The 25,011-nt window shown below is 46.2% G+C and overlaps 1 protein-coding gene across 3 annotated transcripts; it reads right to left on the bottom strand.

Moving 5' to 3' along the window:
* Positions 1–9,205: 9,205 nt before the first annotated feature.
* Positions 9,206–22,233, bottom strand: LOC100273101 (putative serine/threonine protein phosphatase superfamily protein). 3 transcript variants are annotated; one of them, XR_564924.3, is made up of 7 exons: positions 21,725–22,233; positions 18,252–18,366; positions 17,458–17,566; positions 17,293–17,370; positions 10,412–10,603; positions 9,856–10,087; positions 9,206–9,683 (listed from the first exon to the last, which is right to left on the bottom strand). XR_564924.3 is itself a non-coding variant. In NM_001147550.1 (6 exons), exons 1-6 carry the CDS (start codon positions 21,975–21,977, stop codon positions 9,914–9,916), a joined length of 921 nt encoding a protein of 306 aa, NP_001141022.1. In that variant the 5' UTR covers positions 21,978–22,201; the 3' UTR covers positions 9,582–9,913. The 3 variants fall into 3 exon arrangements, 1 of the variants encoding a protein (NP_001141022.1); XR_004857536.1 differs by adding an exon at positions 12,172–12,464 and having other exon boundaries at positions 9,242–10,087; NM_001147550.1 differs by having other exon boundaries at positions 9,582–10,087; positions 21,725–22,201.
* Positions 22,234–25,011: the final 2,778 nt, after the last annotated feature.

The raw sequence follows: 25,011 nt of genomic DNA, 5'->3' as shown, positions 1-25,011 counted from the left end.
AGACAGTGACACCTATATCAGTAAAGAGACAGTTGTAGCCCATTTTGCATAATTGAGATACAGAAAGCAAATTGTAATCTAATGAATCTACAAGAAAAACATTGGAAATAGAATGGTCAGGAGATATAGCTATTTTACCCAAACCTTTGACCAAACCTTGATTTCCATCCCCGAATGTGATAGCTCGTTGGGGATCTTGGTTTTTCTCGTAGGAGGAGAACATTTTCTTCTCTCCAGTCATGTGGTTTGTGCATCCGCTATCGATGATCCAACTTGAGCCCCCGGATACATAAACCTACAAAACAAGTTTAGTTCTTGACTTTAGGTATCCAAACGGTTTTGGGTCCTTTGGCATTAGAAACAAGAACTTTGGGTACCCAAACACAAGTCTTGGAGCCCTTGTGTTTGCCCCCAACAAACTTGGCAACTACCTTGCCGGATTTGTTAGTTAACACATATGATGCATCAAAAGTTTTGAATGAAATGTCATGATCATTTGATGCATTAGGAGTTCTCTTCTTAGGCAACTTAGCACGGGTTGGTTGCCTAGAACTAGATGTCTCACCATTGTACATAAAAGCATGATTTGGGCCAGAGTGAGACTTCCTAGAGTGAATTCTCCTAATCTTGCTCTCAGGATAACCGGCAGGGTACAAAATGTAACCCTCGTTGTCCTGAGGCATGGGAGCCTTGCCCTTGACAAAATTAGACAATCTTTTAGGAGGGGCATTAAGTTTGACATTGCCTCCCTGTTGGAAGCCAATGCCATCCTTGATGTCAGGGCGTCTCCCACTATAGAGCATACTTCTAGCAAATTTAAATTTTTCATTTTCTAAGTTATGTTCAGCAATTTTAGCATCTAATTTTGCTATATGATCATTTTGTTGTTTAATTAAAGACATGTGATCATGAATAGCATTAATATCAATATCTCTACATCTAGTACAAATAGATACATGCTCAACGATAGATGTAGAGGGTTTGCAAGATTTTAATTCTACAACCTTAGCATGTAACATGTCATTCTTAGTTCTAAGGTCAGAAATAGTAGCATTGCAAACATCAAAATCTTTAGCCTTAGCAAGCAATTTTTTATTTTCAATCCTAAGACTAGCAAGATAAAAGTTCAATTCTTCAATCCTAGCAAGTAAATCATCATCATTATTTCTAGAATTGGTAACTGAAACATTACAAACATGAGAATCAACCTTAGCTAACAAATTAGCATTTTCATTTCTAAGGTTGTCTATTGTCTCATGGCAAGTGCTTAGCTCACTAGATAATTTTTCACATTTCTCAATTTCTAGAGCATAAGCATTTTTAACTTTAACATGCTTTTTGTTTTCCTTGATTAGGAAGTCCTCTTGGGAGTCCAAGAGATCATCCTTCTCATGGATGGCACTAATTAATTCATTTAATTTCTCTTTTTGTTGCATGTTTAAGTTGGCAAAAAGAGTACGCAAATTATCTTCCTCATCACTAGCATTATCATCACTAGAGGACTCATATCTAGTGGAGGATTTAGATTTAACCTTCTTCTTTTTGCCGTCCTTTGCCATGAGGCACTTGTGGCCGACGTTGGGGAAGAGAAGTCCCTTGGTGACGGCGATGTTGGCGGCGTCCTCATCGTCGGAGGAGTCGCTAGAGCTTTCGTCGGAGTCCCACTCCCGACAAACATGGGCATCACCGCCCTTCTTCTTGTAGTACCTCTTCTTCTCCTTTCTTCTCCCCTTCTTGTCATCACCCCTGTCACTGTCACTAGAGATAGGACATTTAGCTATAAAGTGACCGGGCTTACCACATTTGTAACAAACCTTCTTGGAGCGGGGCTTGTAATCTTTCCCCCTCCTTTGTTTGAGGATTTGGCGGAAGCTCTTGATGACGAGCGTCATTTCCTCATTGTCGAGCTTGGAGGCGTCGATTGGTTGTCTACTTGATGTAGACTCCTCCTTCTTCTCCTCCGTCGCCTTAAATGCGACCGGTTGTGCTTCGGACATGGAGGGGCCGTCAAGCTCGTTGATCTTTCGTGAGCCCTTAATCATAAATTCAAAGCTCACAAAATTCCCGATTACTTCCTCGGGAGTCATTAGTGTATATCTTGGATTACCACGAATTAATTGAACTTGAGTAGGGTTAAGGAAAATAAGAGATCTTAGAATAACCTTAACCACCTCGTGGTCATCCCATTTCTTGCTCCCGAGGTTGCGCACTTGGTTCACTAAGGTTTTGAGCCGGTTGTACATATCTTGTGGCTCCTCCCCTTGGCGAAGACGAAAGCGACCGAGCTCCCCCTCGATCGTTTCCCGCTTGGTGATCTTGGTGAGTTCATCACCCTCGTGCGCGGTCTTGAGTAGATCCCAAATCTCCTTCGCATTCTTCAACCCTTGCACCTTGTTATATTCCTCTCTACTTAGAGAGGCGAGGTGTATGGTTGTGGCTTGGGAGTTGAAGTGCTCGATTTGGGCTACTTCATCCATATCATAGTCTTCATCCCCTACGGATGGTACCTGTGCACCAAACTCAACAACATCCCATATACTTTTGTGGAGTGAGGTTAGATGAAATCGCATTAAATCACTCCACCTAGCGTAATCTTCACCATCAAAAGTTGGTGGTTTGCCTAATGGGACGGAAAGTAAAGGTGTATGTTTAGAAATGCGAGGGTAGCGTAGAGGAATCTTACTATACTTCTTACGCTCTTGGCGCTTAGAAGTGACGGACGCCGCGTCGGAGCCGGAGGTGGATGCCGATGAAGAATCGGTCTCGTAGTAGACCACCTTCCTCATCCTCTTTTTCTTGTCCCCACTCCGATGCGGCTTGTGGGAAGAGGATTTCTCCTTCTTCTCTTTGTGGTGTGAAGAAGATCTCTTCTCCTTCCCTTTGGAGGAGTCATTCTTCTTATCCTTCCTCTTGGTGCGGGACTCTTCCGATGAAGTGCTCCCGTGGCTTGTAGTGGGCTTTTCGCCGGTCTCCATCTCCTTCTTGGCGTGATCTCCCGACATCACTTCGAGCGGTTAGGCTCTAATGAAGCACCGAGTTCTGATACCAATTGATAGTCGCCTAGAGGGGGGTGAATAGGGCGAAACTGAAATTTACAAATATAAACACAACTACAAGCCGAGTTAGCGTTAGTAATATAATCGAGTCCGGGAGAGAGGGTGCAAAACAAATCGCAAGCAAATAAGAGGTGTTGCACGCGGATTTGTTTTACCGAGATTCGGTTCTTGCAAACCTACTCCCCGTTGAGGTGGTCACAAAGACCGGGTCTCTTTCAACCCTTTCCCTCTCTCAAACGGTCCTTCCGACCGAGTGAGCTTCTCTTCTCAAATCAAAACCGGGAACAAAACTTCCCCGCAAGGGCCACCACACAATTGGTGCCTCTTGCCTTGATTACAATGGAGTTTTGATCACAAGAACAAGTGAGAAAGAAAAGAAGCAATCCAAGCGCAAGAGCTCAAAAGAACACGACAAATCTCTCTCGCTAATCACTAAAGCCTTGTGTGGAATTGGAGAGGATTTGATCTCTTTGGTGTGTCTAGAATTGAATGCCTAGCTCTTGTAAGTGGTTGAGAAGTGGAAAACTTGGATGCAATGAATGGTGGGTGGTTGGGGGTATTTATAGCCCCAACCACCAAACTAGCCGTTTGGTGGGGCTGACTGTCGTATGGTGCACCGGACAGTCCGGTGCGCCAGCCACGTCACCAAAGCCGTTGGGATTCGACCGTTGGAGCTCTAACTTCTAGGCCCGCCTGGATGTCCGGTGGCGCACCGGACATGTACTGTAGAGTGTCCGGTGCGCCACTACGCGCGTGCCTGAGTTCTGCGCGCTCTGGCGCGCATTAAATGTTGTTGTAGGTGACCGTTGGCGCGAAGTAGTCGTTGCCCCGCTGTTACACCGGACAGTCCGGTGTACACCGAACATGTTCGGTGAATTATAGCGGAGCCGCCGTTGCAGTTTCCCGAGGCAGGTGAGTTCCTGAGGCCGCTCTTCCTTAGAGCACCGGACAGTCCGGTGAATTATAACGGAGCGCCTCTGGAAATTCCCGAAGGTGGCGAGTTTGAGTTGGAGTCCTCTGGTGCACCGGACAGTCCGGTGACCTAGACCAGAGGTGCCTTCGGTTGTCCCTTGCTCTCTTTGTTGAACCCCATACTTAGTTTTTTTATTGGCTAAGTGTGAACCTTGGCACCTGTATAACTTATATACTAGAGCAAACTAGTTAGTCCAATTATTTGTGTTGGGCAATTCAACCACCAAAATCAATTAGGAAAATAGGTGTAAGCCTAATTCCCTTTCAGTTATGTTGTTATATTGTTATGTCGATCGATGTTCTATGCAATGCTTGTTTGTAATTGTTTTATATGCGAACTAAACTATAGTGAATGATAAGCAATTCATGTATTATTCGATAAGTATCCGATATCCGACCAAATAATATCTGTATTTTTCACTTATTCGTCTGAATAAATATCTGGTTCTTGTATCCGTATCCACCTTGTTTCTAGCTATCTGTATCCAATTCCGAACCCGATTGAAATACATTAGGGTAGGTTACATGATGAACTACTATCAGCCCGTATCCATCTCGTTTTCATCCCTATCCATGCGAGCACTAGTGGTGCATCAAACATGTTCGATGTTCCCAAAATCTACCTACCAAGATGGTAACAGTTATATTTTTGTGGGACTATAAATATATCTTATTACCAGCTCTAGCCAAAACTGACACCCCATTCACTTGTGTACACCTCTTGAGAGCTAAGAAACAGACTTCACTCGCTTGCATCATTTGGGTCATTTTTAGCTCATAATGTATCATATTTAGTTTTTGCATCTTGTGGTATTAATTTAGCGGCCTAGAATGGTTATTCTCTTGTTGCTCTTTGTGATTATCGTCACCTAGAAGTCACAATTTGTGGGATCGTTGAGCGGCTATTGGTAATTGTCATTGGTTACGCTCAATAGTTGTAAGGGGCTCTCGTGCTTATTTTTCATGTGAGATTCACAAAGAGTAACTCTAGTGGATTCATGGTTAGTTGAAGTGTCTTTCTAATGTAGTTATTAGAGCGATCAATTGGTAACTTGACATGTGATACCAATTAGCACATGAAACAACTACTTTAGACTTGTCACCACAAGGACATTGGTTGCCGACAAGTAACTAAACATCGATGATAGATCATTGTGATCATTCACTTGACCGGATCAAGATAAATCATTGTGCCCATTCCCTTGATTGTTCAATTTGATTGTTATCCCACTGTATTTATGTTCATATTTATATCTATCTTGTGATAACTGTTAGCTGATATATCAGACATGTGTCTCCTGCCATATAAGCGCAGGATACCCTACCATACATGTGCAGGCATTCTTGCCTTTCTAGCTACAGCCGCATATAGGAAGCTACGGCCGCATATAGGAAGATATGGATTCAATCCTCCCATTTAGGGGCAGAGATAGTTTCCTTCCATTCCAGGAGATCTCAGGGTACTGTTTCTATAAACCTGAGATCTCCTACCCCTCTGTCCCTCTATAAATATGTGCGCCTGTACTCCCTCCTTCATCAATCAATATAGACACCAATTATATTGCTATCATGGTATCACGAGTTCAAGTTGAAAGGGAATTAGGCTTACACCTAGTTCCTATAATATTTTGGTGGTTGAATTGCTCAACACAAATCTTTGGACTAACTAGTTTGCCCAAGTGTATAGATTATACAGGTGTAAAAGGTTCACACTCAGCCAATAAAAAGACCAAGTTTTGGATTCAACAAAGGAGCAAAAGGGGCAACCGAAGGCACCCCTGGTCTGGCGCACCGGACTGTCCGGTGTGCCACCGGACATGTCCGGTGCACCAGGGGGACTCAGACTCATACTCGCCTCCTTCGGGAATTCCTAGAGGCGTCTCGGCTATAATTCACCGGACTGTCCGGTGTACACCGGACAGTGTCCGGTGCGCCAAGGGAAGTCGGCCTCAGGAACTCGCCAGCTTCGGGAAACTCCAACGGCTAGTCCACTATAATTCACCGGACTGTCCGGTGTGCACCGGACTGTCCGGTGCGACTCCGGAGCAACGGCTATCTCCGCGCCAACGGCTCTCTGCCGCGCATTTAATGCGCGCTCTGCACGCGCAGATGGCAGGCGTGCCCATACTGGCACACCGGACAAGGAACAGTAGATGTCCGGTGTGCACCGGACACCCAGGCGGGCCCACCAGTCAGAAGCTCCAACGGTCAGAATCCAACGGCAGTGATGACGTGGCAGGGGGCACCGGACTGTCCGGTGTGCACCGGACTGTCCGGTGCGCCATCGAACAGACAGCCTCCCAACGGCCACTTTTGGTGGTTGGGGCTATAAATACCCCAACCACCCCACCATTCATTGCATCCAAGTTTTCCAGCTTCCAACCACTATACAAGAGCTAGCATTCATTGCAAAGCACACCAAAAGAGATCAAATCCTCTCCCAACTCCACACAAAGCATTAAGTGACTAGAGAGAGTGATTTGTAGTGTTCATTTGAGCTCTTGCGCTTGGATCGCTTCTTTTCTTTCTTGATTCCTTCTTGTGATCAAACACTCACTTGTAATTAAGGCAAGAGGCACCAATTGTGTGGTGGCCCTTGCGGGAAGTTTGGTTCCCAAGTGATTTGAGAAGAGAAGCTCACTCGGTCCGAGGGACCGTTTGAGAGAGGGAAGGGTTGAAAGAGACCCGGCCTTTGTGGCCTCCTCAACGGGGAGTAGGTTTGCAAGAACCGAACCTCGGTAAAACAAATCCGCGTGTCACACTCTTCATTTGCTTGCGATTTGTTTTGCTCCCTCTCTCGCGGACCTCATTTATATTTCTAACGCTAACCCGGCTTGTAGTTGTGATTATTTTTGAGAATTTCAGTTTCGCCCTATTCACCCCCCCTCTAGGCGACTTTCACAAGTTCATATCCTCCTTCCGCTGCCCTCGCGCACAGTCCTCTAGCTGCGCCGCTTCCCTCCCCCTGCGCGCCACCTCTTGGCTGCGCCCTTTTCTCCCCTCTGCGCGCCATCCAGGCAGCGCCCTCCCCTGGCCATGGCTGGTCTGGAACAGCCACCCCTCCTTGACGACGCTGCAACCCAGGTCACAGCCGAGCATGAAGCTCGCCTCCAAGTTGCTGCCAGGCGTGATGCTGCACTCGCCCAAGCCCTTCAGGCAGAGCAGGAGGCGGCCACCGCGGCCCAGGAGCGCGATGTTGCCGCCGAACGTGTTCGCGCTGCTCTCGAGCGCGCAGCCCATGCGCGCGCCCTCGCTGCTCAGACTGCCGCCGATGGCAGCCCTGTCGACGATAATCAGTCCCACCTCTCTGATCCAGCAGGTGGTGCTGACAAGGGCCTCCACGACGCCCTCCTCCTTCACGAGGCTGCTGCGATCGTCAACCTCCACTCCCAGGCCGTCGCTGTGCAAAACATCCGGAGTCTCGTTCACGTCGTCCTCGACCTCGCCAACAACAACTACACCTGCTGGCGCGATGAGTTCCTTCTTGTCACTAGCAAATACTCCCTAGACAGCCACATCCTCGACGACACTCCCGCGCCTCACTTCCTCGACTGGGCACGCATGGACTGCGTTGTCAAGTCCTGGATCTCCGGCTCCATCTCCCCGGACCTTGCTGAAATGGCCATGGAACGCGGCGCCACTGCCCGCACCACTTGGCTGACTCTCGAGAATCAGTTTCTCGAGAATCAGGAAACTCGCGCCCTCCACCTCAACGCTCAGTTCCGGCACTTCGTCCAAGGTGATCTACCTGTCTCCGATTAATGTCGCCGTTTCAAAACCATGGCAGATGCCCTCGGTGATCTTGGTGAACCAGTCACCGACCGGACGTTGGTCCTCAACGTTCTGTGCGGCCTCAGCGACCGGTTCTCCGACATCGGCCGTCATCTTCGCCTCGGTCGCCCCTTTCCGACGTTCCACGACGTCCGGGCCACTCTCCTGTTGGAGGAACTCACGATGGCCCATCGTGCGTCTTCTCCATCCGCCGCCCTGCTTACCTCCACCAAACCTCCACAAGGCGGGACTTCGACGGCCTCCAACAAGGCTCCTGCTGCTTCCAACAAGGCGCCTTCGGCTCCACGTTCCGGCCACCCCAACCGTCGCAACAAGAGGGGTGGCCAAGGCCGCCAGGGTATTCTTCCATTCCCTGACACTGGTCCCGGCAGCCAGCACGGGAGTGCCTCCGGCCTGTGGCCCTCCCTCCAAAATCCTTGGACTGGGGCCATCCAGATGTGGCCCGACCCACGGGCGCCGACCCCACAACAGCAGCAAGGTCTCCTGGCGCAGCACCAGGCCCCGCTGCCTTCGACGGCCCAGCAACAACAGGCTTTCTACGCTGCTCCTGTCTCCATCGCTCCTCACCAGGCGCTGCTGGCCCACCAGACCCAGCAATACGTTCATGGTGCTCTTCAAGGACAGGGAGGCGCCCCTCTGCAGCACACTCTGCAGACCGACCCTTTGCAGGGAAGCGCTACCCACGGCATGCTGGCTCAGCCGACTACTCCATCTTGGGACGCTCAGTCCCTTGCATCCGCCTTCAGCACTGTGTCCCTGACTCCGCCCCAGCAGACTGACTGGTACTTCGACACCGGTGCTACCTCCCACATGACCTCCAACGCCGGTACCCTATCCAATACTTCAACTCCCTCCCTTACTGCACCTTCTTCCATTATTGTCAGTGACGGCTCGCTTCTTCCTGTCATTTCCACTGGCTCCACTACTTTAAATGGTTCTTTACATCTCAACAATGTTCTTGTGTCACCTAAACTTATTAAGAACCTCATTTCCGTTCACCAGTTTACTACCGATAATAATTGTTTCATTGAATTTGATCCCTCTGGTTGCTCTGTGAAGGATCTACTATCTCGGAACGTGATCGTCAGGTGCAATAGCTCCAGGCCCCTATACCCCCTGTGCCTCCCTGCTGCACACAGCTTCATCGCCAGCCCCACTCCGTCACTTTGGCATCGTCGTCTTGGTCACCCTGGCCACGAGTCCCTCTCCAAGCTCGCATCAATCGTTCCCATGTGTAATAAAGATGCTAGCTCTCCTTTATGCCATGCTTGTCAGTTGAGTCGTCATGTTCGCCTTCCGTTCCGTACGTCCACTTCTCGTGCGGTTAACAATTTTGATCTTATTCACTGTGACTTGTGGACATCTCCCATTTTAGAATAGTGAAATGCAGCCAAATCAATGTTCATTATAAAACAGTAAAATAGAGCTAGTATAAGTATTTCTTTTGCATCACTTGCTTTATTACTTTACAGCATTTAAAATATAGATTATTTACTCCCTCTAGCCAGCTAGATCCCATCACATGCCAAGATGTTCCATCACGCGTCTCAATACAACAGCAAAATCATGTAAGCATGAATAGAGCTGATCTGTTGAACTGCCGATTATGCGTCATCTGTACATATTGAATAATCTTGATTTGCCATAAGTGATATAAGAATCACCATGAAACCATTTTGGCCATCACATATTCACATGTAGAAACTGCAAGGCGCCAACCAACATTACACAGCACTAGGCACATCAGATGGGGAAGCTGCAAACCAAAACCTTCGCATCTGGACGCAATTTATTCAGCCACGCGGATGATGTGATGAGCAAAAGCATAGCAGGGGCGTTCCTACTGCGTCCTCCATTCCCTGTCTACAAATAATACAAAGTCGACGTACAGCAGGAAGAAAAAAATACACTGGCATTCAACTTCTAACATCTTGTATCAAGATCGAGAAGCAGAAACAAAATCTCCAAACAAAAGAATAGGGAGACGTTAAGGCCGGGCACATGGGACCCATATCTAAGGACAAGATCTACATACCCTGATGCTGCGGAAGAGAGGAGCATCAAACACCAGAAAGTTAAGGTCACCACCACAATTACAGAAAGTAGTCTGGGGTTTTGCGAGTTGTGTCTGGCTCAATTTGCCGAGGTGCGGGGTTGAATTGAAGGAAGTTCTGGTCCATGTTTTCCCCGATTTCAAGAATAGCAGCCATGTTACCACAGCGGTAACAGTAATTAGGCGCACTGAAGACTGTGACTACATTCTTATCCTGCATGAATTATAACAGTAACTATTCAAGCTTCCAGTGGAATGATATCTGGGGTAAATAACATTGAAAGGGCAGCACGCCAAAGCTTGCAACAAGGGTGCCTAGGGCCATCTTTACAAAGTACAGCAAAGCCTTACTAAGTCGATTTACATCAGGCATTTATATGAGAAAGGAATCCACAATGACCATATTGTAACTGCAAACTGAGCTAGAAAGGAACTATAAAGGCTATATTCACAATTTATTATACTTTTTCTTGAAACCAATTAATTGGTTGAGCAGATAAACAAATCGAAAATGCAACACTACATTCTGAAGGCCTACCTGGCACCAATTAAATCCTTCCATTACAAGTTGATGGGCCCTTGAAATGAGAGAGAGACCATTTGTATGGTTGAACTGCTGTGCAATGTCTTGCCCAAATGTGTAACCTGCTCCTCTGGGTGAAATTCCCCACCCACATCGGTCATCTGGGTCAGACCACAAAAGATCACACATGGGTCCTTCATGAGGTACCTGCACACGTTTTTAGGATTTGAGCTGAGGATTAAAAAGATTAGATGTATAGTGCATTCAATTAATAGAGCGAAGAATTTTCAGCAAGCTATCAATTCAAGACCCATCACATCAGGGCACCATATCCATCAACATTGAAGGCAAGGTGCACTATTAGCTCAATTATTTTTAGTTGTATGCATAATAATGCACAAGTATGGTCACCTAAAACAGAAATAGGTCTCCGCTGCGGCTGCGGCCACTTTTTATACAGTCAACGGCCGCTTTTTTCCCCTCTCACAAATTACTGTAGGAAAAGCAGCTGCAGCCACAGCTGAACATGCTTTATAACCATAGTAACAGAAATTAAAAGTACCTTCTTAAAATAGCTAACTATCAGATGCAAATGTTTCACAAACAAATATGCATGTGCTGGCAGGTTATAATTAACAAGCAAACCTCATTGCAAATGACTACTGATTTGTCACTTCACTAATAGTGGATGATATAGTAACAGAAATTAAAAGTACCTTCTTAAAATAGCTAACTATCAGATGCAAATGTTTCACAAACAAATATGCATGTGCTGGCAGGTTATAATTAACAAGCAAACCTCATTGCAAATGACTACTGATTTGTCACTTCACTAATAGTGGATGATATGGTATGCAACCAGATACTCCTAACAAGCACAAGTAGAAGCTGACCTAATCTGGCTCCTACACTAACAAATTGTCTAGTTACATAGCAAAAGGTACGTAACTACGTATCTAGAAAAGCCAGAACGTCTTACACTTCGGAATGGAGGGGGGTCAAGTTTGGTCCTTGGAAAAGAGTTTGGAAGAGCTGGTAGGACCAAATATGCAATTTTTTCTTGTTAGCCATCAACATTGTTTTCAAGTTGGACGACTTACTGGTCGTTCTGGCTGACCGACTTGGGGCGATTAATCACGATTAGTCGGACTACTTGGGAGATTAATCGTGATTGATCCAAACCGACTTAGACGATTAATTGCGACTAATCGTGATTAATCGGATGACTTGAAAGCAATGGCCATCAATACCAGTTTTGGATGGCTGATCACATTGCAAAGCACCGATTGCCTCACCAGCCTTCCTTCCTGTTTGTGGTCAGGCTGAGGAAACAATTCAGCAATTCTTAATCTCTTGTGTGTATAACAGGTAGGTCTTGACTATGGTTTTTAAGGAACTTCCCATGGCTGCAGTGGCACCTCCGGAAGATGCAACTCAATTCTTTACAGCATGCTTCGTTTATATCATGAAGCACAACAGATCCAAAATCTGAGCCTAGCTGAGACATTTGGTTTGTGTCACGTCATCAACTCATAATCGATGTTCCCACAAACCAATAGCAAGCTAATCTCAGGCGAGAAATCGTTCCACAAAAAACGACAGACAAGCTGATTCCTTTCGGTGCCTGACCGGCCCATGCAGAATAGATTCAATCTCCAAAACAAAAAAGGCTATTTAAACGGTGGGGAACACTATCAGAAATGTTGCCAAGGAGATGTCACAATGGGCTACTTATGTAACCCTTTTAGTGGCCTAGGAAGTAAACATAGGAATACCTGTGTGTTTGATGGAGTTTTGTCGAACATTCTGGGTCTCCTAAAACAATGGTTGATGAGTGTAGTATATGGTCCATGTTGGGAGATTCTAATCTCCAGGATCAGCTCTTTAGGTCGTTTTCCCCAGAACTTTAGATTCTGTTTGGTAGACTAATCCCCTTGGTTGTAATCTCTCCTTTAGTCAGTGGCGAGGGGGTTTTCACATAACCAGTTGTGCACGGTGTATAGGTGGGGGCTGTTTCGCTTGCCCTTATACCTTTCTCCTCTCTTAGTGCAAATCACACGCAGCTCTCCTGCGTCGTTCGAGAAAAATGAGACTTCAAATCAGTCATCGATTAACAGTTAACACTAAATAGTATAAAGGATAGATCAAGGTAAATCCTTGTATTGCTAAGTGCAAGTGCCAACTGCCAAGTGACATAATAAGTGTTGGAAAATGTCAGCTTTCAAGATTCAATCATATGCCTAAATTTGCAGATTTTTTATTGTTATGCTTTAGTTCTTAGGTAAGCCCATTCCATGAAAAGATTAAAGAATGTTGAGTGTCCTCTAAAATCAAAGGTCGTTACAAAATTGTATCAGCGTGACTTGAGATAATTAAATATCACACAACAGTTTTCTTTTGCGACATGGTGGTGTCTGTCACTCTGTCTAGATAAATAACTGCATCATGGTTAGAGCACCATGTTTGTCCCCTAATCGGTATTAAGAATCCACAGTTATGTGCATAAACATTAAACAGTATGACCACATGGGACATGGCTGATCTACTATTTGCACATGGGAACAATGCACTAATATGTTAATTCTCCAAACATCACAAAACTACCTACAGCATCTCAGTGTTATTAAGCAATGCTATCAAATCATCTAGTCGACCCTAGTTTCCACGGGACCGACAGGTGACTAATCATGATTAGTCGTCGACCAGCCTGATTAGTCAAAGTCAAGGCCTAGTTGGTCCTAGTCATCTTGTATATTCAAGGACCGATATACATAATATATAGTATGAAACTGAAACAATCATCGAGAGTCTAAAAGCAGTAAGGCACATATTCTTGTGAGATCTTATGCCAGTTGGCCGCCTATCCACGTCTCCACAATCCACATACATCACACAGCCACACAGGTGTATGTAAGCACTAATCAGAGAGCAGCAGCAGTAGAGCATGAGGCAAGATCAGCAGCAGCAGCAGCAGAGCTAGAGCAAGGCAGGGAACCAGCGCAAAGCTGATCTTCAGAATGGAAGGGGCCCAGCAGGCATCAGTAGAATCTAGCACCGCTTGCAGACTGCATGATGGAACCCAGCCTCCGGCAATGGTTGCACTCAGCAGAGGCAGGTCAGCACCAGGCAGCAATGGGAGCCATTGGAGATTTGTAGAAAGGTCAGGGTCTGGCCACAGCAGAGATGGGAATCGGCAGGCGCAAGCGCTTGGGCCGTGGGCTCCATAGTTGGAACCAGCAGCTCTCTTTAATGTGGCTGCGGGCTCTATAGGTGGAAATGGAGTGAAGATATGGTTCTGACTGGCCCATGGCTACAAGGACAATAGCAGAACTAGCTCCTAACTTGCACAAGATGATAAGATGATTTCAGAAGGGACTGCCACGTAGCTCAGGCACTTCACAACCGTACTTGGGTGCCTGATACCAAAGGAACTTTAATAGTACACTAGAATCATGCACTTGCGTTGCAACAGAAATAAAATCAAAATACATCAAATAAGTTTTTAATGTTTTTAGTTAATCATCATGTATACAAGTCGTCATAAAACAGACAAAAAGGTACATAGTGCCTCTTTATGCATGAATAGAAGCTCTGGTGTATAAACTAAATTAGGGCTTCATTTAGTTTTTCTCCAGCAAGTAAACTCATCTTAATCCTCAATCTAACTACACATGAATATTTTTTATGATAATCGAGTATAGTGAAAGGTTCCTTGGTTCCTTAAGTCTGAAAAGACATAATCAAGAAAGAATTGAAGTTTTAGCATACATCAGAAGCAATTTTGGATGTAACATGTAGCTGTTTGTCCTTGCGACACATTGAAAAAATTAGATGAAAAGCGCCGAGTCATAATTTTGGATGTGACAAGTAGCTGCTTGCCCTTGTGACTTGTTGAATAAAAATTTAGATGAAAAGTCCTGAGTTGCTTTGCATTTAGGCTGACCAAGAGTGGGATTGGAGCGCCGCATGCAGACTTCCTGAACCACATTGTTTTGCATGCGGATGCAGGATCTCAAAAAAGGTCCGCATGCACTGCCAGGGCGGCAGGGCCCACCTCCAAGAAAAGTCAGTTTCTAGTTACCGGGCCGAGCAAAAGGGCCTCTAGCTGAGTTGGTTAGGTGGTCTGAGTAGCACTCCTCAGGTCCTGGGTTCGACTCCCCGTGGGAGCGAATTTCAGGTTGTGGTTAAAAAAATCCCCTCGTCTGTCACACGCCAAAGCACGGGTCTAAGGCTCAGCCCCGGTCGCGGTCGTTCTCACATAGGCTTCGATGCCGCTGTGTATGGGTGGGGCAAGGGTTCGGGGGTTTTCTCGACCTGTGTGAGAAGGTCTTCTTAATACAATACTCGGGGGCTATCTTACCCCTCGCAGGTCGAGTTTAGTTACCGGGCCGAGCGATGGAACCGAGAAGTTCACGTACGCTGCCAGGGCCCACCTCCCAAAAAATCAGTTTCTGGTTAGCGAAGCGATTGATCGGGCGATGGTACTGACAATAACCATACACATTTTTTAGGTGTAGAGAAGTGCTCGATGAGAATCATTAGCGGAGCTAATGGTCGGCAAACCTTGGCTGCAGCCCCCACTGACTTAGAATTTTTTTACCCAAATTTATTTGACAGCCGTTGTATGAACTGGAGATTGAGGAGCCAGACATTGCACATGACGTAAGAGCAACTCCAAGAGTTCCCTAAGAAATTGTTCACCAAAACACCATATTGGAGGCTGCTGGAAAAAATCCCCTAAAAAAACTGAACTCGCATCAGAATGCTAATAACCGGTCCATTAAACTTTTAAAAGAGGTTACGTCATCATAGGATGGTTCAATCGTCTTCTCTCCACCGGGTGGCAGGACCCATGAAGCTACAGAGCTTTCGTCATGAGCCGGAGGGAAATTGCCGCACAGCTGCTACTGCTACAGTCATGGACGATCCCGGTCGTTTGCAGCCTGCTGCAGCAGTTGCACATGTAGCCAGAGGGAAATTGCCGCACAGCTGCTACAGTACTAATTACTAAAGAGAGCAAGTGCAGGCAGCATCAGTTGCAGCCATAGCAGCCGAACGTGAGAAGAGCGGGCGCGGTGGTGGCACTGCATGTAGTGCGAGATGCACAGATTGGGGAAGACCTTCGCTCGCCAATATCTGAGGGAGAGTGGAGCTCAGATGCAGGACGCTGATAATTTTGGGGAAGGAAAGGGGAATTGTTGGAAGGAGAATTTTTCGTTTTTCACCCCAAAACACGTTTTCGGGTTGGTTTTAGCATTCTTTTGGAGATGCTCTAAGCAACTACTGCTCTTGCCTCTTGAATCTTGACTTTTCAATTGGGGAACAACCAAAGCAGCGTACACCGCACCCCACACGCACTCATTCATTGCCTGCCCACTGCTGTGGAGTCTGGATTTGCATAGCCGGCTTCATGCTCTTGCTGTTGTGCTTCTCGGTCCCCGAAATTTCCAATCCAATCCATCCTAGCATGCTAGCCAATCACGGCTCTTTTGCAGGTAGCAAGATTTAGGATTGTTTTGCTTATTTTGCAGTTTTGTTGCATGCTTATGATTTGTCAACCTCATCATGTGCTACATCGTCAATCCTGATGAAATGGATCCATTCCATCCTAACATGCTAGCCACTCACGGCTCTTTTGCAGGTAGCAAGATTTAGGATTGTTTTGCTTATTTTGCAGTTTTGTTGCTTGCTTATGATTTGTGAACCTCATCATGCGCTACATCGTCAGTCCTGATGAAATGGAGTTGGAATGCCATATTTAACGATTTGATTGAAGGCTAATTACTTCCTATTGATTACATCTTAACTCACATCAAGCAAAATGGCGACCCTCTACATTTTGCTGCAAACTCAGTCACTGTTGAGTATATCCACATAATTGGGATTTAGTGGATGATATGGTTTTGCAACCAGATACTCTTAACCAGCACCAATGGAAGCTCTCACCCAATCTGGCTCCTACACTAACAAATTGCTTATGCTGCCTTTTCTTAAAACTGTCAAGTTTGGCCCTTGGATAAGAATTTGGAAGTGCTGGGGTCTCTAAGATGCAAATTCCTCTTTGCAAAGCACCAATTGCCTCACCAGCCTGCCTACTTGTTTTGTGATCAGGCTGGGGAAACAATTCAGCACATCCTAATCTCGTGTGTGTTCATCTGGCAGGTCTAGACTACGTTTTTTTAGAAATATTCCATGGCTGCAATGCTGCCTCAGGTCAATGCAACTCGCTTCTTTACGGAAACTCATCTGCAGCGGCAAGCTCTTCGGTGGCGGTGACAGCTGGAAAGTGGAGCGAGTGCACACAATAAAGACAATGTCCTGCTCCTACAGCGTTGTCCTAAATGGTAAACAGCCAGTCACCCTTTGTTTAGCGTTTAGGCTGTTTAAACACAGTTAAACAGACACTGGCCACCTAATGGGTGATTAATCACAGTTTCTTGTCTGATTAACTCAGGGACAGCTAGCCAGGAAAGAATTGTGAGCTGGCCAACTGGGCTTGGGGCACTTGGGCACTGTGCTTTTTGATTTACTCCTACAAGTACGCGACCATGCTTGAAGCTTGATGCTTTCTTTGCTTAGCAATTTGTGATAATGTCTTTGTTCAGTGTCAAGAGCACTAGTTCTGTAGTCTGGTAGTACTTAACTACTTAATGCCTAAAGTTACACTATATACATCCTGGGTAGCAGTGCAAGTAGGCAGGACAATTATATTCTTCGACTAGCTGACGAGTCACCGACCAATTGAACCTGACCGCTACACATACGACTAGGCTCAACTAGGTAATTTAAAACCATTGCAGCATACAAGACATCCGTTAGTCACAACATGATATATTGGAGGCAAAAAAAAAAGGAAAACCACGTTCATAATGAAAGCAGTACAACGTTGTGCCTACCTCCTGTATGCGATCAAGAGAACGAATGTTATCCAATGTGTCCAATGACGGAGAGAGGCCTCCATGAAGACAGAAGACCTGTGAAATGGATGTTTCTCAAATGTAAAGGCATATATATTCAACAAGCCTATAATAGCATCAACCATAACAAATTAAGATGCATACCTGATTTTCTATAAGAGCTGTGAGAGGCAAATAATCAAACAAGTCTGTAAAATACTTCCATACATTTGCATTTCCATATTTTCTTAAGCATTCATCATAGAAGCCGTACCTGAAACAAAACAATCAAGGTCGACACTCAACAACTGTGTTGTTGCACACTTGCACTACAGGCATAGACTACAAAGTTCACAGAATAGCTTGGAAACATAACGGTGTACAGATCCATCGTGCCCTAAACTCTTAAACCTGATTACTCCTGTGTCATGTAAACAAGTGTTCATTTTAATGATCCAGGGAACTGCATAGAGAACTAATGATGGCGGTAAAATCCTTGGAAGGTTTAATGACAAACACAGGAGGCAGTTAACAGTGCCTTGTTAAAGCACAAACTTGATGGCAATCAGGTGGCCACAGACCTAGCTGGATGTCTTCATACAACCAACTTGACAATGCCAAGAGAGTTGACAGAACAGTAACATCGTAGTTTACCACACTAAATCAACAGGTTCACTGTCCTAGTCCAGCATACATAAGAACTTACCAAACGAGTGTTTCTGAAGCCTTATCTACAGGAACATGAGCGAAAGTGGAACTATCCATTTCCAAGTTATTAAACATTTACTGCTGTAGACAGGTTACTTGAGAAATGAGAAGACAAAATGATTAAGTATGCTGGGGGATCCATCTCAAACACTTGTACTACTGTAGTACTGTGGAAGTACAGAAAATGAAAGTGGGAGTAGCCATTACGAATTGCAATAAAAAAATCCAAATACTAGTACATGTAAACTCACACTTGAGTGATTTGTCTGCTCTCATGATTTCCTCGAAGTATTGTAATTCTATCTCTGTAACGGACTTTCAAAGCCACTAACAGAGAAACCGTTTCAACTGAATAATAGCCACGATCTGCAGTCAAGAGACACGTAATGAATTTAGCAAAGACGTATTACACATGGAAATAAAGTAAGGAACTCCTACTAAATTACTTATACCCTCAACACAAAATAAAATTATAAAATTACCTTCACGCATTCAATAAACAGCACACCCTATGCATTTGCATATCTAAATTACCAAATAGCATGGCAGTTGTTCACTTTTTTTGTCTTATATTTCATAAAGATCAGTTCAAAACATTGTTATGAAAACGTTGTTTAAGCGTCGTTTAAACGGTAAAACGTGATTATACTGTAGAACGTCTGGGTGTTTTAGCAAAATCACGTAGAACGTCTGTTTTTCACGTTTAAACGATGCTTAAACGTCGTTTTCTCGTTTTTGGACGTTCTGGGCCCGTTTAGGATGTTCTATACACGTTATTGGGCCTTTCCCAGGCCAAAAAAAACTAGAGCACGACTTATTTCTCCCGGCTCCCTGTGATGCGGCCATAGATGTACAGAAAGCACGAAAGCCCGACCCGAAGCACGTTTTTTTGGCCCGGTACGAGCCCGATCCGACCCGCTTTTATGCGGGCCCGGACCGGCCGGCACGAATAAGCTGGTCGGGCCCAGACAAGAAATTAAGCACGGTGGGCTAGCCCGGCCCGTTTACCTCTAAGCCTGTCAAGCCCGCTTTTTGCACTAAATCGTGCTTATCGGCCCATTTGGCCCGCTTTTTCCGTGCTTACCGGACCGGACCGGCCTGTTTAGGCACGCAGCGGGCCAGGCTCGGACAGGGAAACAAACCTGCGGGCTTAGATAGCCCAGCCCGGTTTTCTAACCGTGCCTAGCGGGTCGGGCCCAAAACGGATCAGGCTTCACCGGGCTCGGGCCAGGCCAGGCGGGCGGCCCGTTTGGCCATCTCTAGCTGCTGCTAGCGCTTGCAAGCGCCTCCACCCTCCTCTCTAGCTCTTGCTAGCACCGCCGCCCGTCTCCATCCTCTCCTCCAGGTCCCGCTAGCACCGCCTGACTCCCTCCAGCGCCGCTGCGCCGCCGCTGACTCCTCTCCTCCAGCAGCGTTGCCGCCCCCTGCGCCGCTGCTAACTCCTCTCCTCCAGCAGCGCTGCCGCCCCCTGCATCCATCTCTAGTGTCGCCTGCCGCCCTGCACCTGTTCCAGCGTACGCCGACGACCTCCGTCTTCTCCTCTACCCCCCCCCCCCTCCTCCCTCCTCTAGCAGTCCAGCGCCACCAGGCCAGCCCTCCCTCCTCCATCCTCAAGCAGCCGGTGTGGCGATGCCCAGTCATCAAATTTCAGACTTTCAGTCATCAAGTTTCAGACTTTCAGTCATCAAGTTTCAGGTTGTAACTTGCATGTTGGATGATGATTACTGATCATAGATACAAGTTGTAACTTGCATGTTGCATAGTTACATAGACTTATGTAGTTGAACTTGATCTGTTTTGTTTTATGCTATTTGTTTTGTGATCTCAAGTAGGGGTGGATAACGAGCCAGCTCGGCTCGGCTCGTTAAGGTAATGAGCCACAGAGTCAGCTCAGCTCGGCTCGTTAACGAGCTCGAGCTGGCTCGTTTAGCTCGCGAGCCAGAGCAGGAAAAAAATAAAATATACATAATAATTATTTTTTAGTTAATTTCAAACTAATTTAACAATAGAAAATAGTAATTATACTCATAGTTTCACAAACCACGTCAATATAACACCAAATTAGCACAATTCATCACTCATTAATTCACAGTTCACATACATGTTCATCACTTTAACCCATAATTATATTTGCATAGACCAAATTAACACATTGACATAGTTCATTAATCATTAGTTTAATTCATAGGCCATAGACACCTCACATATATATAACATGTTCATCAATTATTCTATAAATGATATGCATATAGTTTCGTTTTGCTGGAATATGTTAGCTCATTTAGCTCGCGAGCTGGCTTGTTAACGAACCGAGCTGGCTCGTTAACGAACCGAGCTAGGATGTCAGCTCAGCTCATGAAAAAAATCAAACGAGCCGATCCGAGCTGACCATGAACCGAGCGAGCCAGCGAGCCACGAGCATTTCGTCCAGCCCTAATCTCAAGTACTCAACTTATGTATGAACATATTATATCCTGTCATTTTATGTGAAGTCTAAAAAGACGTTTCAACGTTTAAATCCTTGTTTTCAAGTCGGCGACTAGTCATCAGGTCGGCCCTAGGATCTCGACTGGTGAGGTCGGCTCGACTTTTCTAGCAAGTCGGGCGACTTGGCAACGACTGGAAATTCCCAGTCGACTAGTCGACCGACTTGTGTCTGGCAAGTCGACCGACTTGTGTCCCAGTTCGGCCCAAGCAGCCCAAAGGCCCATTATACAACATAAAGCTTACCTCCCAACACTTATGTGGCTGATCTTGATTTGGATGATCTTGATTTGGGAGATATTTAGGGTATCTAGTATCTATCTAGCTGCAGCAGCAGCTTAGCTATCTAATGGACCTTATTTCCTTTCAAGTTTGAACTATATTTTCTTGCTATTTGATTTCCAATTTGAACTATGTCTATATATGGCTGTTATGACTTATGAGTTTATGACTTATCACTTATGTGGCTGATTTGGTTCAGTTTGAGACTTCAAATGAGGTAAGACTTGCTGTTTATTTCAGTTTGGTTCAATTTCAGGCTTCAAATGAGGTAAAACATGCACTTTCTTCATATATAAATGCTATAGGCAAAACAGCCAGTCAGCCACTATATTGGCAAGTCGATGGCTAGTCGACTGACTTATCGACTAATCACCAAGTCGGTACCTTGTCGACTTGAAAACATGGGTTTAAATGTTAAAAAGGTGCTTCATAACGTTTTAATGTTTTACCGCTTTAATAACCATGGTTCAAAAACAACAGGCCAACAAATCAACCACACTCTCTGAATTCTGAAGCACGCTCACAATTCTTATGAAAACTGCTGGAGGAATACAAATGCTGATAGATGAGAATTATTGTCCTCTCGGTAGCCAAATGGGCTAAAAGGCAACAGCAGCAACAAGATCACGCTAGACCCAAAAGCAACGAACGCATAACAAGCCGAACTACAAGAACTCAAGTAGACTATGTTAAGCAGTAAAGACGTTCCCTGATTTCCCGATAACCAGATTCTTCCAACAATCTGGCCAGAGCCAGACGCATAAAAACCAAGAACCTTTCAGGTTTACCGCAGGATCTAAAAATCCCCATACTTCGGCCTGCACCAAGCCTCGCATATCACAGATCGGCCGACTTAGGTATCGTGAGAGAAAGTTAGGGCGCGGGCGGGCAAGGGGAGAGAAACCGGGACCAGGACAGAGCAGCGTGGGAGACAGGGCGGGGAAGCGTAGCCACGCACCGACGTAGTCGCCCATGAAGAGGTAGTTGGTGTCGGGAGAGTCGCCGCCGATGCGGAAGAGCTCGATGAGGTCATAGAACTGGCCGTGGATGTCGCCGCAGACGGTGACGGGGCAGCGCACGGGCTGCACGTTCCATTCCTCCATGAGGATGGCCTTGGCCTGCTCGCAGAGCACCTTGACCTCCGCCTCGGGCAGGTACTTGCAGTCGCGCAGCTGCGCGATCTGCCGGTCCAGATCCCCGTGCGACGGCATCTCGTCCGCCGCCCGCTCCCCGCCCGCGGCAGAGGGTGGGTGGGTGGGGGCGACTCCGACTCCTTCTCCGGCCTGCGGGCCCGCTGGCGGTCAGGTCGAGGCTAGGGTTTGGGGGAGATCGGCGAGAGACGGGGAGGCGGCGGAGCTCATGCCTCCATTTGCTTGGTTTGCGAATGCGAGATTTTTCCTCGACTCTTCTCGGGACGAGGAACACGTTGTTCCAGGTGTGCAGAGCGAGCAGGTCGATCTAGGTTCGTGTGTGGTTTGATGGTTTCGGAGGGGTGGAATTGTAATTAGCAGGGGTAAGGTAGGTGGATTTTTGATTTGTTAGGACTCGAAAAAACGCCTTCGATAAAATGACTAGTTAATATTGGATTCGTCAAAGGTGTGTTATTTGATTTACTGGATTCGTCAAAGGTGTGTTCTTTAATTTACTGGGTCAGTACCCGTGCGTTGCAACGGGAACATATAATATCATGATAACTTATATACAAAATATGTCTTATATTGTTATAAGAAAATATTTCATAATCCATTTGTGATCCTAGCCATACATAAATTTTGTTATTTTAATTTAGTTGTTTCACTACTACATTGCAACCATCAGTATCATGCAGACTTCGATATATGTCATGATTTGCATGGTCTCATTATTGGAGAGCACGTGCCACACCTGCCGGTAGAAGTTCCGTCGTACATCGTTAGTTATCAGGCACGCACCACCATACACGCTTGCTTAAACAAAAAATGCAAGTGTGTGTTTGCGAAGAGAATTAAAGGCAGGCCGGCACAAAAGGTACCCCGACGATGGCGAGTGGTCATTGTTGTCGGTCCACCTCTGCTCACCTCCGGTGTCGAGATGACGCCACAATCCTTGATATAATAGTCGTCGAACGCGCGCGATATGGTGAGTACCGATCACTCTTGGCTGGGCTGCCAAATGAAGTGCACCCCGGGCTCATCAGCGAGGTAGTACACCTGGTCGTTGCACCACCGGATGTGCTACTCCTCTACATACATCTTATTCGAGGACACTCACACAACAACAACAATGGTCATCATTCCAGCGCACAAGAATTCATGGTCGGTCAGTAGCGACTTACGTGGCAGGTTAGGCTTCAGGTGGATGATGAGCTAGACGGCGTGATGGCGTCGTCGTAGGTTGCGATGCCCAGAACAACCCGAGAGTCGTCGACATTGGCGACGACCATGAGGTCCCCATGTTTGACGATGGACAGCGCGGTGCAGCCGCTCTGGACCACGTCCAAGCGGCGGCTGCGCCGGAGCTTGCCGTACACAGCGGCGCATGGGCCATGTAGGACTGCTTCCAGAGTTCGAACTGGCAGTCGCCAAGTTTCTTCTCGTCGTCGGTGAGCGACGCCAACGCGAGCGCCTCGTGCTAGTGGTGTTTGTTCGGGGTTTCCAAGTAAGAAACATGGATTCATCTTTGGCATTGGTTTATGAAAATGATTTATAAGTTAGATCCATGGAAAATATTATGGAGAATAAATGTTACACATGCAAAAAAAATATTTAAGTTGAAAACATTATTCAAACAAAAGAAATTGCATGCAAGGCTCTTCTTTAAATACTACTCCCTCAATCCAAAAATATAATTTAATAATCTCAGTGATACTTATCTACTACTACACATTGTGCAAGGGTAGCAGGTGGGCTTCGGGAGAGATGTATTATATGTTTTTACTATAATAGATGTAGACATAAACACACATGTGGTGTAGTGGTAGCTACAAACACATTTATTTGAGAGGTCGCGGGTTCGAATCCCCTTGGAGCCTGTTTTTTTAATTTAATTTTAGCTAGGCGTGGGATGCACGTGGGAATGGGAATAGGCTTTGGCTTTGCAGTGAGGACGGAATGGGAATGGCAGAACACGGAATGGGGCAGCCTACCCCTTACCGTCTTAATAGGTAGTAGAGATTTAGATTTATCACCTCTTCACAACAGACTGGGGACTCCGCTTGTCGTCACGGCGGTAACGCAACCAGAGACAACCAAAGAGTTGTCGCCCACACCTACCATCTCCAACAGTACAACTAGCACTAATTCCACAATGAACATTACCATCCTCACCAGCAACACCACAACATATACCAGCAACACCACAACATATACCAGCAACACCAAGAGATCCTAGCTCTATCGCCCCCACCACCACCACAGCATCCAAATCAATCGTTACCAGCAGTAGCAGCACCAAAACAAGAGGACTTCGTCGATCAACCCTTTCGAGGGGTCACTCACATGATTACCGGAGGATCTAGCTCCGAGTTCGACACAAAACGATAGAAGAAAGACCACTATCGAAAGGTCAATCATGTAGCCCTCAACGGCCCTGTCGTTCAAACAAAGTGGTCTCTTATATCACTCACCTTCGACACAAGAGACATCGATTTCCGTAGTGCACCCCATGTCGATGCCATGGTGATAAACTGCCGAGTAGCAGGATAGGATCTGCACAAGGTACTCGTCGATAACGGCAGTCAGGCAGATATCATTTTCTTACACGCCTTCGATCGAATGGGCATAAGCCACAGCTTACTCAAGCCAACAGATAACCCTCTCTATGGCTTCGGAGGAAAAGGAACCTTCCCAATTCGCAAAATCAAGCTACCACTGTCATTCAGCACTGCGCTGAATGCGCAAAGTGAGCAGGTCACCTTCGACATAGTCGACATGGTATATCCCTACAACGCCATCATGGGGCGAGAATCCATTAATAAATTTGAGGCAGCAATACACAGGTTGTACCTGTGCATGAAAATACCAGGGCCCCAGGGCACAATCACCATATATGGAGATCAACAGGTAGCTAGGAACATAGAAAGAGACTTCGTCCCCGGCCAGCACAATGTGCATTGTCTCACGACAGAATGCGAAGACCACAACAGCCCTCACACAAACAAAGGCAAGAAGATCAATGCGCAGTTGCAGAGTAATTAGGGAGTCAAAACAGTCACCCCGGACTCCATCACCCCAATCAAACAGTTTTAGTTAGCGAAGACCTTCTGCT

Source organism: Zea mays, chromosome 4 (genome assembly GCF_902167145.1).
Source record: "Zea mays cultivar B73 chromosome 4, Zm-B73-REFERENCE-NAM-5.0, whole genome shotgun sequence".
NCBI classification, from domain to species: domain Eukaryota; kingdom Viridiplantae; phylum Streptophyta; class Magnoliopsida; order Poales; family Poaceae; genus Zea; species Zea mays.
Note: the sequence above shows the minus strand (reverse complement) of the source record. Positions and strands in the feature narration are given on the sequence as shown.

Excerpts from the sequence above, each read along its gene's own strand:
- LOC100273101 (NM_001147550.1), bottom strand. The coding sequence starts at position 21,977 with ATGCCGTCGCACGGGGATCTGGACCGGCAGATCGCGCAGCTGCGCGAC. Across the intron at positions 18,367-21,724 it reads CTTCATGGGCGACTACGTCG|ATCGTGGCTATTATTCAGTT; the intron begins GTGCGTGGCTAC and ends TCTTGACTGCAG. Across the intron at positions 10,604-17,292 it reads CTCTTGATCGCATACAGGAG|GTACCTCATGAAGGACCCAT; the intron begins GTAGGCACAACG and ends AAACGTGTGCAG.